Source organism: Taeniopygia guttata, chromosome 26 (genome assembly GCF_048771995.1).
Source record: "Taeniopygia guttata chromosome 26, bTaeGut7.mat, whole genome shotgun sequence".
Classification (NCBI taxonomy): Eukaryota; Metazoa; Chordata; class Aves; order Passeriformes; family Estrildidae; genus Taeniopygia; species Taeniopygia guttata.
In genome coordinates, this window is record NC_133051.1 from 2,962,574 (window position 1) to 2,987,824 (window position 25,251).

Here is a 25,251-nt window from a genome sequence, read left to right on the forward strand (position 1 = left end):
GGCTGAGCTGGCAGCTCCAAAAATGCTGGAGGTGTAGTCTAGGGGCAGCCGGATTAATGGAATTCATTAATGGAATTCCATTCATTAATGGAATTCATCCCATTCATAATTGGATTCGTGCATTTTCCAGGACCTAAATCCCATTTCCTGGAATGCCGTGGGACAATGGGGTGAGGACAGACCTGAGCGTCCCCTCAGCGGCATTTTCCCAGGCTGGCCGTGCTGGTTTATCCCAGGAGATCTTTGGCACGGGAAAGGCAGAGGACAAGCAGTTCGTTCAGACCTGGGATTGGGATCAGGATTAGGATCAGGATTGGGATCAGGATTGGGATCAGGATTGGGATCGGGATCAAACCGGGGGAACAGGAGCAGCCCCAGCACCTCTCCCAGCCCCTGGGATGGGCTCAGGGGGACAGGGGTAGGAAAAGGGGCTCAGCCTGGAATTCCCAGTGGGATTTGCTCCTGTCACTCCCAAATCCTGGGACAGGTTCAAGCCATCCCTGCATGGGGTCAGGGGCAGAAAAAGGGGTCCAGCTGTGAGTTCCCAGTGGGATTTGCTCCTATGCCTCTCCCAAATCCTGGGACAGGTTCAGGCCACCCCTGCACGGGGTCAGGGGCAGCAAAAGTGGCTCAGCCTGGCATTGCCAGCAGGATTTTCTCCGGCACCTCTCCCAGCCCCTGGGATCAGCCCAAACCATCCTTGCATGGGGCCAGGGCAGGAAAAGGGGTCCAGCCGTGTATTCCCTGTGGGATTTGCTCCGTGCTGCGCCATTCCTGGGAGGGCAGAGCTCTGGAGACGCCACCTCAGGTACAAAGCTGGTGTTTCCCTCTCCCAGAGGCAACTGGGCCGCCTCCAACCACAGTGGAGGAAACCAGTCCTGAAACCAGTCCTGAAACCAGTCCTGAAACCAGTCCTACCATCAGCCCTACCATCAGCCCTACAATCAGTGCTACAATCAGTCCTACAATCAGCCCTACAACCACCCCAACCACCACCGACACCACAACCACAACAACCACCACCACAACCACCACAACCACCACCAGCACCGCCGCCAGCACCGCCGCCAGCACCAGCGCCGCTGCCGAGAGGGCTCCGGCAGCCACCACCAGGCACGAGTTGGGTACTGAGCTTTCCTTTTCCTCTAACCCCTCTCTAACCCTACTGGGACCCTTCCCCACCTCGATTCCTTGGGATACCGGGAGAATTGGAGACATCTCATGGCTCCGAAATGGGAATCTGGATGTACAAGTGGGAATTTGGAGGGTTTTGTGGAATCTTTGCGCACAAGTGAGAATTTGGAGAGTTCTGTAGAATCTGGGTGTACAAATTGAAATTTGGAGAGTTCTGTGGATTCTGGGTGTACCAGTGAGAATTTGGAGAGTTCTGTAGAATCCGGGTGTACAAGTTGGAACTTGGAAGGTTCTGTGAAATCTGGGTGTACTAGTGAGAATTTGGAGGGTTCTGTAGAACCTGGGTGTACAAGTTGAAATATGGAGAGTTCTGCAGAATCTGGGTGTACAAGTGAGAATTTTGAGAGTTCTGTGGAATCTGGGTGTACAAGATGAAATTTAGAGGGTTCTGTAGAATTTGGGTGCACAAGTGGGAATTTTGAGTGTTCCGTATAATCTGGGTGTACAAGATGAAATTTGGAGGGTTCTGTGGAATCTGGGTGTACCAGTGAGAATTTGGAGAGTTCTGCTCCACCAGGGAACACCCCAGCCCTGTTGGGGGTGTGGTGATGCTGGATACGGTTTGGGAAGAGGTGGACAACCCTACAAATCCCCCCCAGAGTGTGATCTGGTGTTTAGAGCTGTTACAAATGGGTTCTGGTGCTCCTGCAGGAGATGTCAGCTCGGATTTAGCACCTCAGCTGTTAGCAAGGAGACCTGTCAGGATTTATCCCAGTTCTTGGGTTTATCCCGCTGCTCCCCGCGCTGCCGGAGCCCTCGGGAACGCTGGGGAAGGGTGGGAGTTCCAGCACCATCCCTGTGCCAGGCGTTTCCCAGGTCTTCTCGTACCATCAGGAAAATCAAACTCGGCTCTGGCGGGGAAATCTTCCCTCCTGGATGTGTTTGAGGGATAAATCTGGAAGGATTTATCAGGGTTTGAAATGCCAGGATAACGGACTTGGTGGTTTACAAATAATTAGGGCTGTTCAAAAAAATCAATCAAGCAAAAAAAGGGAATGAAATCTGGATTATAAACTTGGATGGGGTTTGGAGCAACCTGGGATAGAGGAAAACATGGATTGGGGGTGGAATGAGAAGAGTTTTAGGGTCCCTTCCAGCTCAAACGAGTATGGGATGATGCCATGACTGAGTTCAAAGCAGTTTCTCTAGATTTTTTGCATAAAAACAGTTTAAAATGCTTTAAAGCCACCAAAACTTTCTGCAGGGGAGATCTGCCCCCACCTGACAGCCCAGGACTGGTGACAAAGTGAGATCATCCCCACACCAGTCATTAATCCATGGAAAAATGCTGCTAATTAGAAATAGGGAATTAAACATTAGGCACAGGACAGGGAAAGAGGACAGGAGGCAACGAGGAACCTCCGGTGTCCCCATCCAACCCAGGTTGGGATTTCAGAGATTCCAGGTCACCCCACAGCACCAGGTCCTTGTAATGCCCTAAAAACTCCAAAACTGGCTTTTTCCAAGGGATTGTGGTGGTCGATCCCGGATTTGTGGCATTAAAATATTGAAACACCTCGAGGAGAAATGACAATAAAACCCCAAGATGCTTTTCCTTAAAATCCCACTAAATTGTGGGATTGGCTCTGACTTCTGTAGGAATGGGTCTCATCCCAAGCAACGTCGAGATCCCTTAACTTCAACCTCACACACGGGTGACCTCGCTGTCCCACTGGGGCCACGGCAAAGTGACAATTCCCTGCCACTCCCAGCACTGGATCCGTGCTCACCCATGCAGGAATTCTGGGATGAGGTTTCCCCGCTGGCCCAGATCCTCAGGGATATGTCCCAGAAGAATTCCACAATGAGTTGAGTGCCGTTGGGTTTAAACACCACCAAAATTCCCTAAAAATGTTGGGAATCTTGGAAAGAACCGTTCCAAACTTAGGCTGAGGTTCGTTCATGCTTAGGCTGAGACCAAAGTGTTCACTCCAGGTTTATGTAATGATTTCGTAAGGGTTTTGTGAGGTTTTTGTAAGGTTTCCATGAGGTTTTTGTAAGGATTTTGTGAGGTTTTTTGTAAAGGATTTTGTAAGGTTTCTGTGAGGTTTTCATAGAGGATTTTGCAAGGTTTTTGTAAAGGATTTTGCAAGGTTTTTGTCAAATTTTGAAAAGATTTTTAAGGTTTTTCTGAGGTTTCTGTAAGGTTTTCATGAGGATTTTGCAAGGTTTTTTTTAAGGTTTTTATGGTGCTTATGTGTTTTCCTGAGGTTTCATAATGTTTTTGTAAGGTCTTTTTTATGGATTTTGTAAGGATTTGTGAGGTTTTTGTGACATTTTTTGTAAGAAGTTTGTAGGGCTTTGTAAGGCTTTTATGAAGTTTTTTTTATGCTCATGTGTTTTTATGAGTTTTTATAAGGTTTTTGTACAGATTTTTAATGTTTTTTGAGGTTTTATAAAGTTTTTGTACCATTTTGTTATGGTATTTTGAGGTTTTGTAAGATTTTTGTACCCTTTCGTTATGTTTTTGTGAGGTTTTGTAAGGATTTTTTCAAATTTTGTAAAGTTTCTGTCAGGTTTTTGAGATTTTTCACGAGCTTTGAGCTCTGAGCTGGGCCTAACCCCAACTAAAGACTAACTCGTGTTCTAACCTGTCCCCCAGCCGCCAATGGATCGTCCATATGGGACATCAGAGCCATGGCAAACAGTAACTGGGCAAACATCACCTGGAGCCACAATTTCTCGGCAGGAACTGACTTTGTGGTTAAGTATATCACCAGTAAGCATCAGATCGCATGGGGACTCTACGGGGTGGCGCTGCCCTTAGAGATCCTGCCAGCTCCCGCCCTTTCCTTGGATTTAATTCCATGATTCCATGGCCAGCTTGGAAAAAAAACCAAAAAACGGGAGGGGAAAACATGGTGGTTGCGGCGGTTGGGGTAGACCAGAGGTGGTTCTCGAGGGGTTCCCTCTCCGTGCGCCGACGGCCGTGGGGTCTGATGATCCTTGGGAATGTTGAGGCCAATGGGAAGAGGTGGAAAACAGAGAGGAAAATGAAATTGATGGGAATTAGAAGATGGGAGTCCTGAACCTGGAGTTGGCAGAATCCTCTAAGATCCCAAACCTCCTCCTCGGTGTTCCTTAGCGTTGTACGGCTCCGTCCTGGGCTGGAAGCAGAGCCGGGATCTCTGGGCTTGGTGCCGGTTTAGGGAGAGGTTTTTGTCTTGTTGGTTGGTTTGGGGTTTCTGGAGAGGCAGTGCCAGCTGCTGCTCTTCCCCGAGTTTATTTCCCAACCCTCACATCTGATGCTGTGCTGGTCCGGAATCCCTGAAATTGTAATTCCAGGCAGGGAAGTCCTCCTGGCCATTCCAGCTTCCCTGAGGAGATGACCTTGTATTGTCCTTGAAATTATTCCCTGTGCAAAACCAGTGCCTGGTCTCCAAAATTCCCATATTTCAGGATATGCATGAGCTTGCCAGGCCCTAAATCCCAAATATTCCAGATCCCAACTCACCCTTATTTTTTCCCAGTCACTGGGAAGCACAAGGAACAGGTCGAGGTGCTGAATCCATGCAGCAGCATCAATCCCTTGGGATTCCCTCTCCAGGATTTGCCTGAGGGGGGAAATCTTGAAGATTTCAGTCCTTCCTGAGCAGCCAGGCTTGCCCACCCCTTTTTGGTGGCATTTGAAGGAACAAAACCTTAAAGCCACAATTCTCAGTGGGTAACAAACACAGCAGCTCCTTGTCCCCATGGTGGTGACCCCAAACCAGCAGCTCCTTGTCCCCAGGGTGGTGACCCCAAACCAGCAGCTCCTTGTCCCCATGGTGGTGACCCCAAACCAGCAGCTCCTTGTCCCCAGAGCCACATTATTCCCACTCTATCCCAGCGATTTCACAATGCCTTGCTTGCGGTATCACGATCCCAAATCTCCAGTTCCTTAGCTCAGGAAATGACCCCAAATTAGAAGTTCCTTGGCTCAGTACCAACCCCAAACCAGCAGTTCCTTGTGTCAGTACCAACCCCAAACCACCAACTCCTTGTCTCAGTCCTGACCCCAAACCAGCAGTTCCTTGTGTCAGTACCGACCCCAAACCACCAACTCCTTGTGTCAGTCCTGACCCCAAACCAGCAGCTCCTTGTGTAAGTACTGACCCCAAACCACCAACTCCTTGTCTCAGTCCTGACCCCAAACCAGCAGCTCCTTGTCCCAGGAGCCACGTCATTCCTGGCCAGCCCACAGGGCCAGCCCCGCGCCTGGGCTGCAGTGTCCCCGGTGTCCCCACAGGTGTCTGGGCAGCGTTTGATGTGCGGTTTCTGTTCCCCAGGTAACAAGACAGAGAAATCAATCCCCGTTAAGGCTCAGGGCCCGTCCTCGGTGCAGCTGGCGGATCTGACGCCGGGGATGATGTACAAGCTGTGGGTGTTCCCCATATGGTCCCACCCCAGCGAGCACTCGTACATTACCTTTACCACCAGCTCAGGTGAGACAGGCGTCGTCCGCGTGTCCCCGGAGTGTCCCCGGCGTGTCCCCAGTGTGTCCCCGGCATGGCCCTGGCATGGCCCCACCATCCCCATGGAGCTTTGGTCATGGCTGCATGGAAATCCCTCATCCCACCGCCCTCAACTCTCAGCATTTCTTAACTCAGGGTTGCTCGGCACTGCATGGAGAATCCCAGGAAAGGATGGGGATCCCTTTGGATGGGGATCCCTTTGGATGGGGATCCCTTTGGATGGGGATGCCTCAGGATGGGGATCCCTTTGGATGGGGATCCCTTTGGATGGGGATGCCTCAGGATGAGGATCCCTCAGGATGGGGATCCCTTTGGATGGGGATCCCTTTGGATGGGGATCCCTCTGGATGGGGATCCTTTTGGATGGGGATGCCTCAGGATGGGGATCCCTCAGGATGGGAATTCCTTGGAATGAAGGAAAGGGAGAAGAGCACTTTTGTGTTGTCACAGCCTCTGCTTGCGGCCCCTCCGTGCCTGTTGGGACTCAGGAGGACAATGAGACGTCACTGGCAGGATGCAGGATTGGGAGTGGGAATGTGAGTTGGCGTAAGAGTATCCCTAGGGATTTCCATACTCCTGGGATGTTTCCTCTGGCACTTTGTGTGGAATTTTCCGGGCTTTGTATCCGTGTGGTTTCCGCATCTTCCTGGTTTTGGATTCCCACGTTTCCCATGTGGCTCCAGACGCTTCCTCCTTTGTCCCACAGGAGCTTTAAATGTTTGTAAAACTCCGCCGTTCCCTCCCAACTATTCCCAGTAAATCCAAACAACCCCAAATCCCTTCAGATCCACCCGGGGCTTTTCCAAAGGGATCTGTGTCAATTCCACTCTGCTGGAATTCCACTGAGCAGGAAATACTGGAGCAGCCTCCCTGACCGTGTCGTAGGTAGAGGTGGGGGTTTCCAAGGAATTAAAATGGTTTTGCTCGGCTCCAGCTGTGGGATGAGAAGCTCTGGCAATTTCCAGGCCATGTTGGGAAGGGCAAAAGGAAAATGGGAATCCCAGCGACAGAGAGCTGTGGGAATTGGGGAGCAGAGCTCCTCACACCCCCAAAATTGTCAGAAAATCTGAAATATCACCTGGTGATTCCCTGGCAGGGATAGATGGTGGCTGTTGGTGTTCCATGGAATTAAGGTTGGAAAAGCCTCTGCCATCATCGAGTCCTACCATTCCCTGGCATTGCCAAGGCCACCATGTCCCCAGGTGCCACATCCAGGTGGTTCTGGAGTGTCCAACCCTGCTCAGTGCTGACAAATCCCCAGCTAGGGCTGCCCTCAGCTCTGTCCCCGAACTGCTCCGGGACTGAGCGGATCCATGGCACAGCAGCCTCTGGAATATTCCGCTCTCATCAGAGCTGATTTTGGACCCAGATCCCTCCCAGCACAGCTCCAATTTTGAGTTAAATCCCCAATTTTGTTTCTCTTTCCTAATCTTTCTGTGAGTCTGAAATCTCTGTCAGCTCCCACCCTTCCATGGGAGTTATCCCTATGGATAACGACTTTATCCCTCTGAATAACCATTTTATCCCTCTGGAAAACCATTCCCAACCTGGACCCGCCTCTTTTCCTTCCTCCCCTGATTTTCCCCCCACTTTGGGATCTGTGGGGTGATTGAGGCAACAGCAACGGGCCAGGAATTAAAAAAAAAAACAGCAAAAAAAGGCACAATATCCTTGGCCAATTCCTGCTGGGAAGACTCTGCATATATTTTCCATAATTGAGAGGTTCCTACTGATATTTTCATGGAGAATGAGGGATGGAGCCACCTTTATCCCTGGGATTGAGGCTGGTGCTGACCTGAGCCCTGTGGGATGCACGGAGCTGTCGCCTTCCCTGCAGGAATAAACGCTCCACATCCATTTCTCTCCTGGCTGGATGCTGCTGACACAAGAGCCAGACCCCCACTGACAATCCTATGGCATCGGGAATGCTTTGGATTAAAAGGAACCAAGCAGTTTTAGGGGTTTTGGGGTTTTTTTTCCATATATGGTACATCGCTGTTCTAAAGGTTTCTTCAGGCTGGGGGCAGATAAATAAGAAATATTCCCCCGCAGGGGGCCGAGTTCTGATTTCATTCCTGATTAACAGGCAGCTTATTAAACCAAAAAAAAATTCCTCCCAGGAGCAAAGGGCACTTGGAAATGACAAAAATAGCGGAGTAGAGAAGGAGGGCTGCTAAATTAAAAAAAAAATAAAATAAATACATAAATGGGTTTTTCAACTTGTCCAAACACTGGGAAGAGTGTCCAAGGAAGGAAATGAAGATGGGGAAGGGTTTAGAGAAGCCTGAGGGAGCTGGAAAGGGTCTGGAGAGTCCTGAGGGAATTGGGAAGGGCTTGGAGAGTCCTGAGGGAATTGGGAAGAGTTTGGAGAGCCCTGAGGGAGCTGGGAAGGGTTTGGAGAGTCCTGAGGGAATTGGGAAGGGTTTGGAGAGTCCTGAGGGAGCTGGGAAGGGTCTCAGCCTGGAGAAAAGGAGGCTCAGGGGGGGATTTGGGATTTTATCCCAGGGAACAGGGACAGGAGGAGAGGGAACGGCCTCAGGCTGTGCTGGGGACGCTCAGGTTGGACACCAGCAGGAATTTCCTCATGGGAAGGGCTGGAAGGGGCTGCCAGGGGGGTTTGGAGTGCCCGTCCCTGGAGGTGGCACCTGGAGGTGGCACTGAGTGCTCAGGGTGGAGATCGGGCACAGCCTGGACTCTATCCCAGAGAGATTTTCCAGCTTCAGTGATCCCAGGATTCTGGGAATAGAATCACACAGGGCTGGAGCCAGAGGGGACTTTTCACACCCAAAGATCTCTTTTGCAATCCAAGGAAAAAACTCGGTGGAGCTGAGCTCTGCTCCTGGCACGTCAATGATGACTCTGAGCTAACGAATATTCTGCAGTGAAATTATCATTAATTATTTTTAAAAAAGGCTCTGCAGCTGCAATTCCAATCAGGACCTGTCAGATCCTGCAGCTGCTTTCTCATTTTCCCTTAAGGTTGGCCTCACCTTAAAGCAAATCACAAAATCCCCCAGGACAGCCACAGTCACTCATTTACTCCAAATCCGCCCTTGCAGGGACTTTGATTTGGTCCTCAAGTGTTGCTTTTTTGGGAAGGGTGGATTTATCCCCCTTTTTTGGGGAAGGATGGGAATTTTCCCCTTACCCACAGGTAAGGGGAAAATTCCTCACCCTCCTGTGAGATCTCCTGGGGACTTGGGGTCTAAAACTGTCCCTCCTTCCCAAACCCAGCTCCAAGCTCCACCCCACCTCTCAGGCTTCTCTGGAACTTCATCTTTTGAAGACCTCCTTGTTTCTCCCTGGAAAAATGCCATCCCATCACTGTTCATGGAATTTTTCCATCTCCAAGATTTCCAGCAAAGCTTCCTTCCCCTTCCCTTCCTCCGCACTCGGATAACTGAATCCATCTCTTTGTTGTCATCTCATTCTCTCCATCTAAAAGCGCATCCTCGAGGATCCCCTCAGGCTGGGATCACAGAAATGTGGGATTTGGCAGCTCCTTCCCCTCTCAGTGCTGCCCAAAATCCACAAAACATTCCGGGTTCGGCATCACTTCTCAACCAGAGATTCTCCTCCGTGTCGTTTTCCTCTTTAATCCCAATTTCCTTTCATGGTTCACCTGCAATTCCCTGGATTTCATCCTGAGGAAATCACTTCTTCTCTTGGCCTCAATTTCAATGGAATAAGCACAGTTTGGTCCCTGGAATTTTGTGGGTTGGGAATTTTTGCCAATCCAACCCATTTTTCCCTTCGTTGCCTCTTTTCCAAGATCCTTTTCCCCCGAACACAGGAAGGGAGGGCTGCTCCCTCTTTGTTTATCCATCTTGCCAGATTTTCAGGATCTTCAGGATTTTCAGGATCTTCTGCCCATCTCCATTCCCAACCCCATCCCAGTAACTCTGGTTCTCCCACATTCCCACCGGGAACACCTCGGTTTTCCCTCAGCTTGCATAAACCCATCCCTGTCTCCCTGCTGAAGGTTATTTTCTCCTCTGCCTCGCTGAATTCCAAGGAGAGGCTGGAAAAGGCATCCTTGGAGCTATTTTTAGGCCATGGATTTGTCTGTCTGACAGTGTGGGAGAGCTGCGAGCCGGGAGCCGAGGAATGGCAGGGAGGACACGGGAGCTGGAGGATGGGAACAGGCTTGGAATTAATCCTACAAACAGGCAGGAGCCTTGGGAAGGCGCTGGAAGCAGGAATTTGCTCCAGGAGAAAACCCTTGGAGCTATCAGACCCCTCTACGCTCCAGTACATCCCAGTTCATCCCAGTTCATCGCACTTCATCCCAGTTCATCCCAGTTCATCCCCATTCAAGGCTGACAATGAACCCTCTGGGTTCAGCGATTCCCCGAGCCACCGGTGCTGCCCCAAATCCCCGGACACCAGGGTTGGATCCGTGTCATTCCCGTTGGCATTCCAAGGAGTTCCCACTTGTTCCAAGGTCTGGGGAGGCTCCCACCAGGCCCTCTCCAGCCCTGAGACCTTCGGTTGCCACCAGAGGCAGCAGGAGCTGGGTGGTGGTGGCAGAAGAGCCACCTCTGTCACCTCTGCAGGGCCACCAGTTCATCCCAGTTCATCCCAGTTCATCCCAGGTCAAGGCTTCCAATGAACCCTCAGAACTCAGCAATTCCCTGATCCAGCCGTGCTGCCCAAAATCCCGGGGCAGCAGGACTTGGGAATGTTCTCTTGGATCTTCCTGCACCCAGGGCAGTTTTCAGATGCAGCAAATTCCGTCAAATTAATTCCTGAGCTTTCTTCACCCTTTTTTGAAATTCCCTTCTCCCAGATTTTCCTTTCTGTTGGGCCACTTCGCTATTGGTTATTCTTGATAAAACTGATTTTATTTTCCACCATAAAAGGGAAAAAAAAAAAAAGCCATGAAAAAACATCAGAACATCATCAAAAAAAAATCAAGACTCCACCAAAAGCCTACCAAAAAACACCCAAAAAACAATCAAAAGCACCAATAAAACGCTAATACAAACCCAAACACTGTGAAAAAGCACCAAAAGAGTCCACAAAAAAACCAAAGAAACACCAGGAAAACACCATGAAAACCCACTGAAAAATCACCAATAAAGCACCAAGAAAACACCAAAAAAAACCACAAAAAACCCACCCAAAACCCACCAATGAAGCACCAAAAAACCACCCAAAAATCACAAATAAAGCAGCAAGGAAACACCAAAACACCCACAAAAACACCCAAAAACCACCAATAAACCACCAAAAAAACAACCAAGAAAATACCAAAAAAAACCACGCAAAACCCACCAATAAAGCACCAAAAGAACACCAAGAAAACATTTAAAAAACCCACAAATCCCTGTGCTACAACCTCAACCACACACCAGACACACCCAAACTAAAGAAAATTCCTGAACCATCACCCTGAATTCCTCTTCCTCCGTTCCCTGCGTGGTTGGCTCCGTTCCTTAGGAATATTTTCCCCTTTTTCTGCAGCCTACACCAAGAACCAGGTGGACATCGCCACGCAGGGCTGGTTCATCGGCCTCATGTGCGCCATCGCCCTCCTGGTGCTCATCCTCCTCATCGTCTGCTTCATCAAGAGGAGCCGCGGCGGGAAGTACCCAGGTGAGGATGGGAATGGCCATTCCCAGAATTTCTGTCACTCCGGGATTCCTGGGGATCATCCAGTGGCGGAGAGTATCCACGTGAGAGCTGGGAATGGGAAATCCCAAAACTTAAATGAGAGGCGCAAACCCCTTGTAACCCCTTTGCAACCCCTTTATAACCTTTATTCAAACCCTTAGTAACCCCCTTGTAACCCCTTTGCAACCCCTTTGCAACCCCTTTCAAACCTTTGTAACTCCCTTGTAACCCCTTTGCAAACCCTTTGTAACCTTTTTTCAAACCCTTCGTAACCCCTTTGCAAACCCTTTGCAAACCCCTCATAGACCCTTTGCAAACCCTTTGTAACCCCTTTAACGACCCTTTTCAAACCCTTTGCAAACCCTTTGTAACCTTTTTTCAAACCCTTCCTAACCCCCTTGTAACCCCTTTGCAAACCCTTTGCAAACCCCTCATAGACCCTTTGCAAACCCTTTGTAACCCTTTTAACGACCCTTTTCAAACCCTTTGCAATCCCTTTGTAAACCCCTGGTTACCCCTTTGCAACCTTTGCCACCCTTTTCAAACCCTTTGCAATCCCTTTGCAAACCCTTTGTAACCCCCTTGTAACCCCTTTGCAACCCCTTTGCAACCCCTTTCAAACCTTTGTAACCCCCTTGTAACTCCTTTGCAACCTCTTTGTAACCTTTTTTTAAACCCTTCGTAACCCCTTTGCAAACCCTTTGCAAACCCCTCATAGACCCTTTGCAAACCCTTTGTAACCCCTTTAACGACCCTTTTCAAACCCTTTGCAATCCCTTTGTACACCCCTGGTAACCCCTTTGCAAACCCTTTGTAACCCCCTTGTAACCCCTTTGCAACCCCTTTGCCACCCTTTTCAAACCCTTTGCAAACCTTTTGTAACCCCCTTGTAACCCTTTTGCCACCCCTTTGCCACCCTTTTCAAACCCTTTGCAAACCTTTTGTAACCCCCTTATAACCCCTTTGCAACCCCTTTGCCACCTTTTTCAAACCCTTTGCAATCCTTTTACAAACCCTTTTTAGACCCCTCACAAACCCTTTGCAGACCCTTTTTTTTTCACTTTCCAAACCCTTTGTAACCCCTTTGTAACCCCTTTGTAACCCTTTCCGGGCTCTCCCCGGTGCAGTTTTCACCTGTCCGAGCTCTCCCCGCTCAGGGACCCCCCCTGGACCCTTCCCCAGCTCCTCCCCATTCCCAAACCCTTCAATCCTTACTGGTTTAACTGGGAGGGCTCTGCTCATTTGCAGTGCGGGACAACAAGGACGAGCACCTCAATCCCGAGGACAAGAACGTGGAGGACGGATCCTTCGACTACAGGTGGGACCCCATGGAATGTCCGACCCCCCCATCAGCCCCTCCCCCACCATCACAGCCCCCTCCCCCACCCGTGGTGCCACCAATCCCCCGGAACGACCCCTGTCCCCCCTTTCCTCCTCCTGCCGCCTTCCCGCTGTAATTCCCGAAGGAAACGGTTCCTGAAACGTTGATGGAGCCGCCAGGTTGTGGGGTTCCACCTCCTTTTCCTGGGATTCTGGAATCAGCGACCTTGGACAGCTCCCAGCAGGAGTAAACCAACCTTAATGGAACTTCTGAGACATAAAATCCCAAAAAACACCCCAAAAACCTGGACTCTGTAGCAGCCTGAGGGTATTTCTGGAGTATCCTAAAGGAGAAAAGCCCCAAAGGTCTGCTGGGATCAGGCTGGGCAGAGCTGGAATTCTGGGATCAGCTCCCTGGGACAGATCCCAGCAGGAGCAAAGTGACATTAATGAAACTTCTGAGACATAAAATCCCAAAAAACACCCCAAAAACCCAGACTCTCTAGCAGCCTGAGGGTATTTCTGGAGTATCCTAAAGGAGAAAAGCCCAAAGTTCTGCTGGGATCAGGCTGGGCAGAGCTGGAATTCTGGGATCAGCTCCCTGGGACAGATCCCGGCAGGAGCAGAGTGACATTAATGAGACTTCTGAGACATAAAATCCCAAAAAACACCCCAAAAACCCAGACTCTGTAGCAGCCTGAGGGTATTTCTGGAGTATCCTAAAGGAGAAAAGCCCAAAGTTCTGCTGGGATCAGGCTGGGCAGAGCTGGAATTCTGGGATCAGCTCCCTGGGACAGATCCCGGCAGGAGCAGAGTGACATTAATTAAACTTCTGAGACATAAAATCCCTAAAAAACACCCCAAAAACCCGGACTCTGTAGCAGCCTGAGGGTATTTCTGGAGTATCCTAAAGGAGAAAAGCCAAAAGTTTTGTTTGGATCAGGCTGGGCAGAGCTGGGATTCTGGGATCAGCTCCCTGGGACAGATCCCACGAGGACCAGAGTGACCTTAATAGAACTCCTGGCAAGTAAAACCCCCCCAAACACCCCAAACCCCAAATTTTGTAGCAGCCTGAGGGTATTTCTGGAGTCTCACCCCACAGCTCAGCCCCTGTCCTTCCCATGAAGGAATATCCATGGGGGAAATGCTCAAATCTCTGTAGGGATCAGCCCTGGAAGCAGGAATGGGGAATGATTTGGGGTCTGCCTGCACTCCAGCCCCACAGAATCCCACAAAAAGCCCCATGAGGGCTCCAGCAGGAATCCAGCCACAACCTCTCCCACTGCCCTGGCTCCATCCCGCTCTTTGCACGCAAATGTCACCCTCAAAGAGCAGCAGAGCCTTTTTCCCTCCAGGAAAACTCCTGGGATGTGTCAGAAAGGGACAGGAGCTTCCCAAGCATTCCGTGATCCCCTGGGAGCGGGAGCAGGTCCCGCTGTCAGGGCTCACCCAGCAGCCTCACGGGGGGATTTAGGACATTTTAATTTGAATTCCTTAAAGAATTAAAATTCCTTTTCCCACCTGAGCTGGAGCCAAAACCCAGCGAGAATTTTTCCTCTTAGTTTAAACCAGGGATTCATTGAATCCCGTGTTATTCCCAGCATGGGAAGAATGAGTTTGGGATTTAGGAAGGGATGGAATAAGAATGGATTCTGCCAGAAGATTTAGGGGAAACAAAATGAATCGGAAACAGAGATAGAACAGAACCAGGGATCACATTAATTTCGTCAGAGGCACAGAAACTCCATTTCAGAAGGTTTTTTTTTTATTCCAGAGGATTCCACAAAGCTCCCCAGACTCCCAAAACACATGGAATGCAAGCAGGATGTTGTTGGGAAAAGCTGGCATTCCTTGATGTCCTAAACAACACCCAGGACCAACACCTCCCTCCCCTCCCTGCCACTCAGCGCTTCCAGGGGTGGCCAAAAATTCCACCTGCGAATTTTTGGGATACTCCCTTTGCATTCCATGATGAGACAGGGAAAACAGCAGAGGAGGAATGAGCCCAGCCCGGTCCTGCCACGGGGTTTGGGGTCAGGCAGGATTTTATGGGGCACTCCTGGCACGGGAATGAGCCATAAACCACAGCACAGCCTGGCCCCAAACGGTGATTCCAGCCAGGATAGGGAGCCTCGTGCTTCCCGGATTTGTGGGGTGGTTTGTGGGAAGCCTGAACCCCCCACTCCCACAGGGATTCCCACAGGGATTCCCACAGGCCGAGCTTCTGGCAGCACTCCCGGATTTCCCGGCTCTGCTTCCCTGGATCCCACAGAGGAGGGTCCAGCCACCCCCTCCTGGCCCCATCCACCATTCCAGAGGCAAATCCTTGGCCAGGCACCTTCGCCCTCCAAAGGGAATTCCAAACTCTTGGAATGGCTGGCAGAAATCCCCTGGCACTATCCAAGGGGTGTGTCCTTCCAGGCAAGGGGAGGGATTGGGGTGGATCTTCATCCTCCTGCTCAGCTGGAGGCCTGACTTTTATGGAAAACCCCATTCCCAAAATTCCCAACGGAAAGGCAGGAGTCAGCAGAAGGACAATAAAACTCTGGGATGAAGTCCATGGAGTTTTATGGACTAAATAAAAGGGGGGAAAACACCAGTCTAATAAGAACAATGAAAAAAAAAGAATCCTACATCCCATAAACCCACCAACTTTGCCCCCTCCTCCTGAGGAACACCAGGGAGAATTCCAGGAGGTTTCCCTCTGGGAGCCAGAAGGGAATGTGGAGCCGTTGGCTGATTGAGCTCGGGCTGATTGTGGGGCCGGGCTCCGGGAGGGGCAGCATTTAGGATTTCAGGGAAGGGCAGGAATTGAGCCCATCCCGGCTCCTGTCCCCTCCTCCCCATGGCATGGCTGCTGTGCCCTCGCCACCCTCACATCCCCAGCGCCCTGTGCATGCCAGTCTCCGCGCTCCTCATCCCGAGATCCCGTCACATCTGTCCGCTCTGATCCCAGGATAATGGTGTTCCCAAGCAGGGAAGCTCCTTCCCGAGCCAGGACCGTTATCCATGGACAGCGTTCCACGCCAGTGCCGGTGCCTCATTATACCAAATGTCCTGTGCTGCCCGTGGGGAGGCAGCTGGAAACTCCGGGTGCCGGGAAGGGGAAGCCGAGTGGATTTAGGGTCTGGATTCCCAGTCAGGATTTCATGAAAAGGGCACAGGTGACACAGTGCAGGCAGTGCCACTTGAGGAGGGGACACCTCAGCAGGCAGAGAGAGGGGAGGACACAGAACTGTCCCAGGAGCCTGGTGAGGGAGGAAAGTTCTAGAAAAGCTCTGGGAAGGTGCAGGTTTCTCCATAGGGCCATTCCAAGGAATCCCAGCAGGACGCTGGGGTGAACCCAGCCACCCTTGTCCTGCTGCATGTGGCTCCCCAGAGCCACCACTGATCCCTGGACACCACCCCAAGCCCTTCCTGGACAACCCTTTCCATGCTGGGATGGCTTCCAAGGAGGCTGATCCGGCCAGGAATGGTTCTCCCAGCTCCATTTGGTATAACGAGGCAATGATTCACGGTTTTTAAATTTTTTTTGGGTCGTAGCACTGCCCCTGTGAATGCAGAACCTCCTCATTTCTCTCTCTGATCAGGCTCTTTCTGCTTCTCTCTGTTTTATTCCCATTCCTTCTCCTCCTTTTCACCTGGTCTATCCACATGGACCGTGAAGGTCTCTTGAAAGGTAGGACCTCGTGCTGCCAGAAGTCCGGCACATTCTGCTTTTTTGGGAATTTTATTTTCCTTCCTTCCCTCCTCCCGTTGATTTCTTCACGGCCAAAACTCCCCCGTCCCCATTCCCACATCCCTGCCTAACACATTAAACAAGATCCCTCTAATTCCCGCTGCCATCAGGGCTTCCGGAGACTCAGATCCTGCTTGGAATTGCTCCGTGGGCTGGGTGCACCCCCCAGATCCAGCCAGGCCCCCCAGCTCCAGCTGCTGATCCCTCCTGGTGGAGCAGGCTTGAACATGGGAATGCATGTGGGATTTTTCAAGGAAAAAAAAGTGGATTTTCAAGGGAAAAATGTGGTTTTTTTCAAGGAAAACCTGTTGTTTTCCAAGAAAAAGTGCATCTCAGGGCATGGGGACAAGGGACATGAGCCAAAACCATTGGATCCTATCCAATCTGCCCACTCTTAGTCCTGAAAATCCTCCCTCCGGCTCCAGCGTCCCCTTCTTCCCGATGATTTATGGGATTCAGGAGAGCATTTCCCACGTGATTCCCATCTGAGCATTCCAGTTCCCTCACGCATGGCTCAGCCACGCTCCCAGAAATCCATTTTAACAGGGTAAGATCCTACCAAGAGCTGCTGGAAAACTGCTGCTCCCTCCTAACACGCTAACGGGATAAACAGTCCTGGAGAGAGGTAAAACCAGCAGGAATTCTCTGGGAATGCACTCCTGGCGGGAATTTGGTGCCGCAAACCCCCTGGTTAGGCATGATCCAGCTCCAGATTGGGCTTGAGCTGCCCCCCAAAATTTGGGAAGGGGCATTGGGAATCGCCGATCTGAGTTTTGCCACTCTCTACTCCGCGTTTTCGGGGCTTTCTAACCAGTCCTGCTTCCTCACTGAATTATTCCTCCTTTTTCCCCCAAAAAAAATCTGCTTCCGGAGGTAACAGATTAATTTTTTTGTTGTGATGCCAAGTTAATAGGAAGTGTCAAATATTGGGGTTGTGTTGTCATGGAATTCCCAAAGTGCTGACCCAAGCGCGGTGGGATCCCGAATTTCTCTCCCGCTTCGGGGAGATGATGGATCCCATGGAATGAGGGAGAATTAATCCCATGGAATGAGGGAAAATTAATGCCTTGTCCTGCTCAAGAGCCCAAGTGAAAAATCCAAAAAATTCCCACCAATTTTAAGGAAAATAAAGGTATGGAGTGGAGCAAGCCCCAAATCCCAAGCTAAAAAAAAAACAACTGGAAAAAGACAGGAATGGAAGTGGGAGGACAAATATTAAAGGGATATCATCAGGAATATGACAGAATTTGCATGAACTCAAGAATAGTTGATATAAAAATTAATTTTTATATCAATTTATGGCAATCCACTCTCATCCTTCCCAAAGTATCTCAATTTATGGGATACCAATCCCTGTCCTCCAAGGGAAAACAGCTTTTCCCTGGTTAGATTTTGGTTAAAATGAATTATTTAAAGTGATTTTTTCCCTCCTTTTGGGTCCAACTCTTTATTTTTAAGTGACCTGGCTTTTAGTGAAAAGGAGAAAAACCCGAAGTGAACGAGGAAAAATGCCCAGAAATAAACTGGGAAAGGGAAATTCCCTGGAGTTTTGGAAGCTGCAAAAAACTTGGCATCCTAAAAGTGTCCCCTCGCAATGCTCCCCATTGCATGTGGTTTTTTCCAAGGAAAAACTGTGGTTTCCAATTTTAAAAAACTGCATTTTTTCAAGGAAAAACTGCATTTTTTCAAGGAAAATCTCTGTTTTCAAGAAAAAAAATGCTATTTTTCAAGGAGAAATGTGTTTCTTCATGGAAAAACTGCATTTTTTTCAAAGTAAAACCATGTTTTCCAAGGAAAAAAATGTGGTTTTTTTCAAGGAAAAACTGTGTTTTCTCAAGGAAATCTGGGAACAAACCACTCAACCAGGTTACCAAGGGGGGCTAAAACACTGAGAGAGAAAGAATCCAAGGGAAGAATATTCCTGATATTCATCCAGCCCCATCAATCCAAGTTTTGGGTGGAGTATTGACCTTAAGAAATATAGGGCAAGAAATCGAGGTTAAAAACCTGAGATTTAGAAACTGACATTTAAAAACTGAGAGTGAGAAACCAAGATTAATGAAATGAGGTTAAAAACTTGAGATTTAGAAATTGAGAGTAAGAAATTAAAGAAACTGGGAGAAGGAAATTGAGAGTAAGAATTTGAGAGCAAAAAATTGAGAGTAAGAAACTGAGGTTAAGAAATTGAGGTTAATAAATTGAGATTTAGAAATTGAGAGTAAGAAATTAAAGAAACTGGGAGAAAAATTTGAGAGTAAGAATTTGAGAGCAAAAAATTCAGAGTAAGAAACTGAGGTTAATAAATTGAGGTTAATAAATTGAGTTTTAGAAATTGAGAGTAAGAAATTAAAGAAACTGGGAGAAAGAAATTGAGAGTAAGAATTTGAGAGCAAAAAATTCAGAGTAAGAAACTGAGGTTAAGAGACTGAGGTTAATAAATTGAGATTTAGAAATTAGGGAATTGAGGGAGAAGAATCTAGATGAGGAAATCAAGGTTTAAGAAATTTGAGATGAGGAAAGTAAGGTAAAGAAATTTGATTTCTGAGCTGAAAAACCACAAAATTGGATGTTCAGAGATCCCAACCACCTCCACCTCCCACACCCCCCAACCCTCCACCCACACCCGGACGAACCCCCATTATTTAGGGCTCTGCCAAGCCGTATTCCCGCTGTGGATTGATTTAGGATCTCCATCCCTCGGGGGAAGGTTTTCCACCCCGTTTCTCAACCCTTGCCGTGTCTGTCTGTCTTCTGCTGCCAGCGATGAAGACAACAAACCTCTTCCCAACAGTCAGACCTCGCTGGACGGGACGATAAAGCAGCAGGAGAGCGACGACAGCTTGGTGGACTACGGAGAAGGGGGCGAGGGCCAGTTCAACGAGGACGGCTCCTTCATCGGCCAGTACACGGTCAAGAAGGACAAAGAGGAGACCGAGGGCAACGAGAGCTCCGAGGCCACGTCCCCCGTCAATGCCATTTATTCCTTGGCATAGCAAAAACGCCGGGAAAAACACCCACAGCCCGAGGGGTTCGGAGCGGCCGGGGGTTCCGCCAGTAGCCGCCGCCGCCGCCGCTGCCTCCGACAGGAAAGGGAATTGAGCAAGGACTGAAAAAACAAAAAAAATAATAGAGGAAAAAAAATTAAAAATAGCAAAAAAAATATTTTAAAAAAAGGAAAAAAAAAAAAAGAAAAATATTCCAACCAACAAGGCAGCCCAGGTGGCCGCTGATGCCATTTATCCTTAGCAAACGAGCCAACGACAAAGGACGCGTGGGGCGGGAGCCGGAGCGGGAATCGGGGCCGAGCTGGAGCAGCTGGAGGGGAGGAGATGCTCAAGCTGCTCCCCAGTTTTGGGGCTGCTCCCCAGTTTTTGGGCTGCTTCCCAGTTTTGGGGTTGCTCCCCCGTTTTGTGGCTGCTCCTCATTTTGGGGTTGCTCCCCAGTTTTGGGGTTGCCTCCCAGTTTGGGATTGCTCCCCAGTTTTGGGGTTGCCTCCCAGTTTGGGATTGCTCCCCAGTTTTGGAATTGCTCCCCAGTTTGGGGCTGCTCCTCATTTTGGGGTTGCTTTCCAGTTTTGGGGTTGCTCCCCAGTTTTGGGGTGCCTCAGGGCCAGTCTGGAGGGGCCCCGTGTTGGGCTCGGCTCCCCGAGGCTTTTTTTGTTCTTTTAGGAGGGAGCTCCAACTTTTTGCGTTTATTTTTTCCAAGAAGGTTCTGGATCAGAGGGGAAGGGGGAAAGAAATCAAAGAATTTTGGGGAGGGAAGATGGGTGAGAGGGGCTTGGGCAGAGCAAAGGCATGGAAAGAGGAAAGGGGTGGATTTTGGGATGAAAACGCTGGGTTATTGAGCTGTCCATCCTCACGGCAGCACTTTGCCCATAACCTCTCCCAAAAAAACCTCCTTCCTGAAAAAACCTATGCAGGGAAGAGCAGGTCCCCATCACCTCCCTCAGCACCGGGATTTGTCCTTGCTGAGGCTGGGAAAACCCACAGGGAGCTCATCCCCCATTCCCACTGAGCTCCGGACCCACTGAGCTCCGGAGCATGCCGGGAGGAGAAGAGGTTGTGGAAGAACTTTTGGGATGTGTGGAAGGACAGGGAGGAGCCTCTCCCCTGCCAAGCCTGGGGTAACAGCACTGCAGAAATGCCTTTTTGGGTTTAAATTTGCTTTGTAGGGATTATGGGGGGAGCTGCCCCCCCACCCCACGCCTGCTTTCTTTCCAAGGCAACTCCATAAATCCTATGTAGCAAAGAGGGCCTGGAAGCAGGAGCGGGATCACAACAGGATGAGGAGACCAGAAGGATGAACGAAAAAATTATCCAAGAGAGCTGCTGAGGATGGAAAAAACCCTGGGATGAGGTGGAGGATTCCCTGAAGGATTCAGGGCCACACCATGAGGGATGAACACCGGACTGGAATCCACACCTCCAGGGCACCGGGATGAGCCGGACAGATGCTGTTTTTCCCATTAAATCCCCTCCTCCTTTCTGACAGTGGCCTTTCCCCCCTCCAGCACTCAGCCAAGCCACCGTGGGACCCCCATCCCGCCTGGAGACTCCCAGGATTTCAGCGACCCCGCCCTGAGCGCTCCCTCACATGCCTTACACAGCTTGGGACTTGCCGGGGAGTCACTCCAAGGACGCTCTTCCCACTCCGCTTCCGCGCCCCCGACGGCCTTGGATCCGCCCGAGCAGTAGGAATGGGATCTCTGGGAGCATTCCCAGCTCTCCCAGCATGGATCAGGGTAGAAGGCAGGGATTCCCAACGGACTGCGTCCCGTGGATCCTCCCACTTCCTGCACTTTTGAAACCAAAGGTACCTTTGTGAAGAGAGAGAGAGCGAGATCGAGCTTCTTTTGGAAAAGATGGATTTTTGGATGGATTTCCCTTTTTCTTTTCTTTTTTTTTTTTTTCTGAGGAGGATGGAGGTTTTTTTTTTGATAGGATGCAATGGGATTCGCATAGTTATTTTTTCTGCTCTGGAGACACCTCGGTGACAGGGATATTCCCACTGCTATGGATTGTGGAGAGGGACTTTGCCACATCCCAATGGATCCTGGGAAGAGCCTGGACCGGGCTGACAGGAGAGATGGATGCAAATTAATCCAATGCAAATGCCTTCCTTAAAATAATAATTATCATTTATCTTGGTCGTCTTCTCTGATAGGTCAAACGTGGGGTGAAGATGGAGCTCATGGGGTTGGATTTGGTGACCTTAAAAGGTCCCTTCCCACCCAAATTGTTCCATGAAACCAACGGCAAAGGAATTCCAGGGTTTAGGTCAGGGTCAAGAGGCAGAGACCCCTCACAGAGCTGGGGGAACTGTCCAAGGGGTGTCCCTCATCCATCACCCCCTGCCAGGACCCTCCAGCCACGTCCCTGGCAGGGACACCCAGTTGTGACCCTCAGTGTGGACACAGCCACACCCCAGTCCCAGCCCTGCCGCCCATCCTGTTCAGGACAGCGACTCCCAGAATTCCACCCAGATTTTAGGCAAACATCTCCCAGGCCAAAGGTGACACTGCCCCTGGGATGGGGACAACCCCATTCCCAAAGGTGACACCGTTTCTGGGATGGGGACAACCCCATTCCCAAAGGTGACACCACCCCTGGGATGGGGACAATCCCATTCCCAAAGGTGATACCGTTTCTGGGATGGGGACAACCCCATTCCCAAAGGTGACACCACCCCTGGGATGGGGACAATCCCATTCCCAAAGGTGACACCGTTTCTGGGATGGGGACAATCCCATTCCCAAAGGTGACACCACCCCTGGGATGGGGACAATCCCATTCCCAAAGGTGATACCGTTTCTGGGATGGGGACAACCCCATTCCCAAAGGTGACACCACCCCTGGGATGGGGACAATCCCATTCCCAAAGGTGACACCGTTTCTGGGATGGGGACAATCCCATTCCCAAAGGTGACACCGTTTCTGGGATGGGGACAACCCCATTCCCAAAGGTGACACCACCCCTGGGATGGGGACAATCCCTTTCCCAAACCATTCCCAACTCCCAGCTGAGTTTGGGCAACTCCTTGCCCAAGCACCACTGGGAGTGAGAAACAAATCCAGCCTCTGGATCTGGGATCTTCCCAGCACTCCCAGTCCTCGCTGCTGACAGGGACTGCAAAAACGCTCCAAACCTTCGGAAATCAGGCCAGGATTGCTGGAAGAGGGTCCGTGTTGGGTATACATGATGTGCCATTCCCATGAAAACCCCTATTCCTGAACCACCTCATCCCTGAGGAAGTCTCTCAGCATCCCTTTGGAAAAAGAGGTTGGGAAAGAGCTGGACTCTGCCCAACCTTATCCCAAATTTCCTTATGAAGTTCCCCAGGTAACTTTGAGTAATGAGAAGAGGGAGGAGATCAGAGGTGGACAAACAACTCAGTGTAAGTTACTCGCAGCCCTGTCTCAGCTCGGTGTAAAAATTACTCAACATTTCTAAGGTTTAGCAAAAAATCTGACATTTCTTCAAAATTTCTGCCCTGGAGTTTTGGGGCCCAAAGAAAATTCAGGTTAAAAACTCATCCTGAGCTTCTCATCCTTTACTCCTTTGAGTAAAGTTCAAGGTTTGCATGGGGAGAAACATCCCCACCCCAAAACTTCCAGCGCGCACAGGGTGACCCCACAGCTCCCAAAAAACCAGACAGGGCTGGGATGAACCCACACCATGTTCTGGGAGCATCCTTGGAGCAGGAGATGGATGGATGGATGACGGATGGATGGATGGATGATGGATGGATGGATGGATGGATGGATGGATGATGGATGGATGATGGATGATGGATGATGGATGGATGGATGATGGATGGATGGATGGATGATGGATGGATGGATGATGGATGGATGATGGATGATGGATGATGGATGGATGGATGGATGATGGATGGATGGATGGATGATGGATGGATGGATGATGGATGGATGGATGATGGATGGATGGATGATGGATGGATGGATGGATGATGGATGGATGGATGATGGATGGATGATGGATGATGGATGATGGATGGATGGATGCATGGATGGATGGATGGATGGATGATGGATGGATGGATGAATGGATGGATGGATGATGGATGGATGATGGATGGATGGATGGATGGATGGATGGATGGATGGATGGATGATGGATGGATGGATGGATGGATGGATGGATGATGGATGGATGGATGGATGGATGGATGATGGATGGATAATGGATGGATGGATGGATGGATAATGGATGATGGATGGATGGATGGATGATGGATGATGGATGATGGATGGATGATGGATGGATGGATGGATGATGGATGACGGATGGATGGATGGATGATGGATGGATGGATGGATGGATGGATGGATGGATGATGGATGGATGGATGATGGATGGATGATGGATGATGGATGATGGATGGATGGATGATGGATGGATGGATGGATGATGGATGGATGGATGATGGATGGATGATGGATGATGGATGATGGATGGATGGATGGATGATGGATGGATGGATGGATGATGGATGGATGGATGATGGATGGATGGATGATGGATGGATGGATGATGGATGGATGGATGGATGATGGATGGATGGATGATGGATGGATGATGGATGATGGATGATGGATGGATGGATGCATGGATGGATGGATGGATGGATGATGGATGGATGGATGAATGGATGGATGGATGATGGATGGATGATGGATGGATGGATGGATGGATGGATGGATGGATGGATGGATGATGGATGGATGGATGGATGGATGGATGGATGATGGATGGATGGATGGATGGATGGATGATGGATGGATAATGGATGGATGGATGGATGGATAATGGATGATGGATGGATGGATGGATGATGGATGATGGATGATGGATGGATGATGGATGGATGGATGGATGATGGATGATGGATGGATGGATGGATGATGGATGATGGATGGATGAATGGATGGATGATGGATGGATGGATGGATGGATGGATGGATGGATGGATGGATGGATGGAGAATCCACATGAGGATTTGTGGTGCTGAGGGATCTTCCCCACCCTGATCCTGATCCCATTCCCTAAGAGCGGCTCTGCTGTTTCCTCCCCTCTCCAGAGGGGACATCCCGGTCACCTCCTCTCCTGATTCCTGTGGTGGCCCCCAGGGCTAGCAGGGATGTTCCCATTCCCATCACAGGGACAACGATCCCTCCCTGGGATCTGCACGACCTCTCTGGGGCAGGGAACACTTCCAGCTCTCCAGAAGGAGTCCTTTCTCCATCAAGGGTTTAAATTAGGAGCCAACTTCTCATTCAGAAATAAAAAACTAGGAGACCCAAAATTCCAACACCAGACCCCAAATTCCAGCACCAAACCCCGAATTCCAGAGCCAGACCCCAAATTCCATCAGTCTCAGGTGCCGAGCTCAACCCAAATGTGTAGATTTGTCTTGTTCCTACAACATTCCAAGCCAACTCCACATCCATGTCCTGGAGATGAATCCAGGCTCCATCTCAGTCCCAGGGACCTCCCTGGCACCCAGCCCTGGGACAGCCAACAGGAACGTCAGGAATTCGGGATACGGGGTCACCGCTGTGCTTCCCTGATCTGGAGGCTGCTCCCATTCTCCCTGAGGTGACACCACAACTGTGGAGGCACAAAACCAGCAGGAAAAGCTTGAATTTTGGTCCAAACCCCGAAATCCTGCTTGGAGAAACCCAACCCAACAGGACATGCTGTCCTTGCTGCCAGCATTGCCTTCCTGGAGGTGACAGATCCCAAATCCAGGTGTCACCAACGAGCCGGGACATCCAGGAGGGAGAAGGGCAGAGCCGGGCAGTGTCACCCAGGGCCACCACAGCGCTCGCTCTGGCCATGCCACCACCTTTTCCTGGCACATCCCAACGCCACCACCCATCCTGGCACATGCCAAACCCTCTCCTC

The 25,251-nt window shown here is 50.1% G+C and overlaps 1 protein-coding gene across 21 annotated transcripts in view; it reads left to right on the forward strand.

The window, feature by feature from the left end:
* Window positions 1-21,464, forward strand: part of NFASC (neurofascin) — an 81,619-nt gene extending 60,155 nt beyond the window's left edge. For 10 of the 21 annotated variants that reach the window (XM_072918685.1, XM_072918683.1, XM_072918682.1 and 7 more), the window contains 6 exons: window positions 837-1,124; window positions 3,797-3,913; window positions 5,463-5,618; window positions 11,115-11,246; window positions 12,513-12,582; window positions 19,085-21,464. In XM_072918685.1, the coding sequence (XP_072774786.1) occupies window positions 837-1,124; window positions 3,797-3,913; window positions 5,463-5,618; window positions 11,115-11,246; window positions 12,513-12,582; window positions 19,085-19,316 (995 nt within the window). In that variant the 3' untranslated portion in view covers window positions 19,317-21,464. Of the gene's footprint in view, window positions 1-836; window positions 1,125-3,796; window positions 3,914-5,462; window positions 5,619-11,114; window positions 11,247-12,512; window positions 12,583-19,084 lie in introns of those variants that run through there. The other 11 variants (XM_072918695.1, XM_072918696.1, XM_072918693.1 and 8 more) reach the window with 4 other exon arrangements.
* Window positions 21,465-25,251: the final 3,787 nt, after the last annotated feature.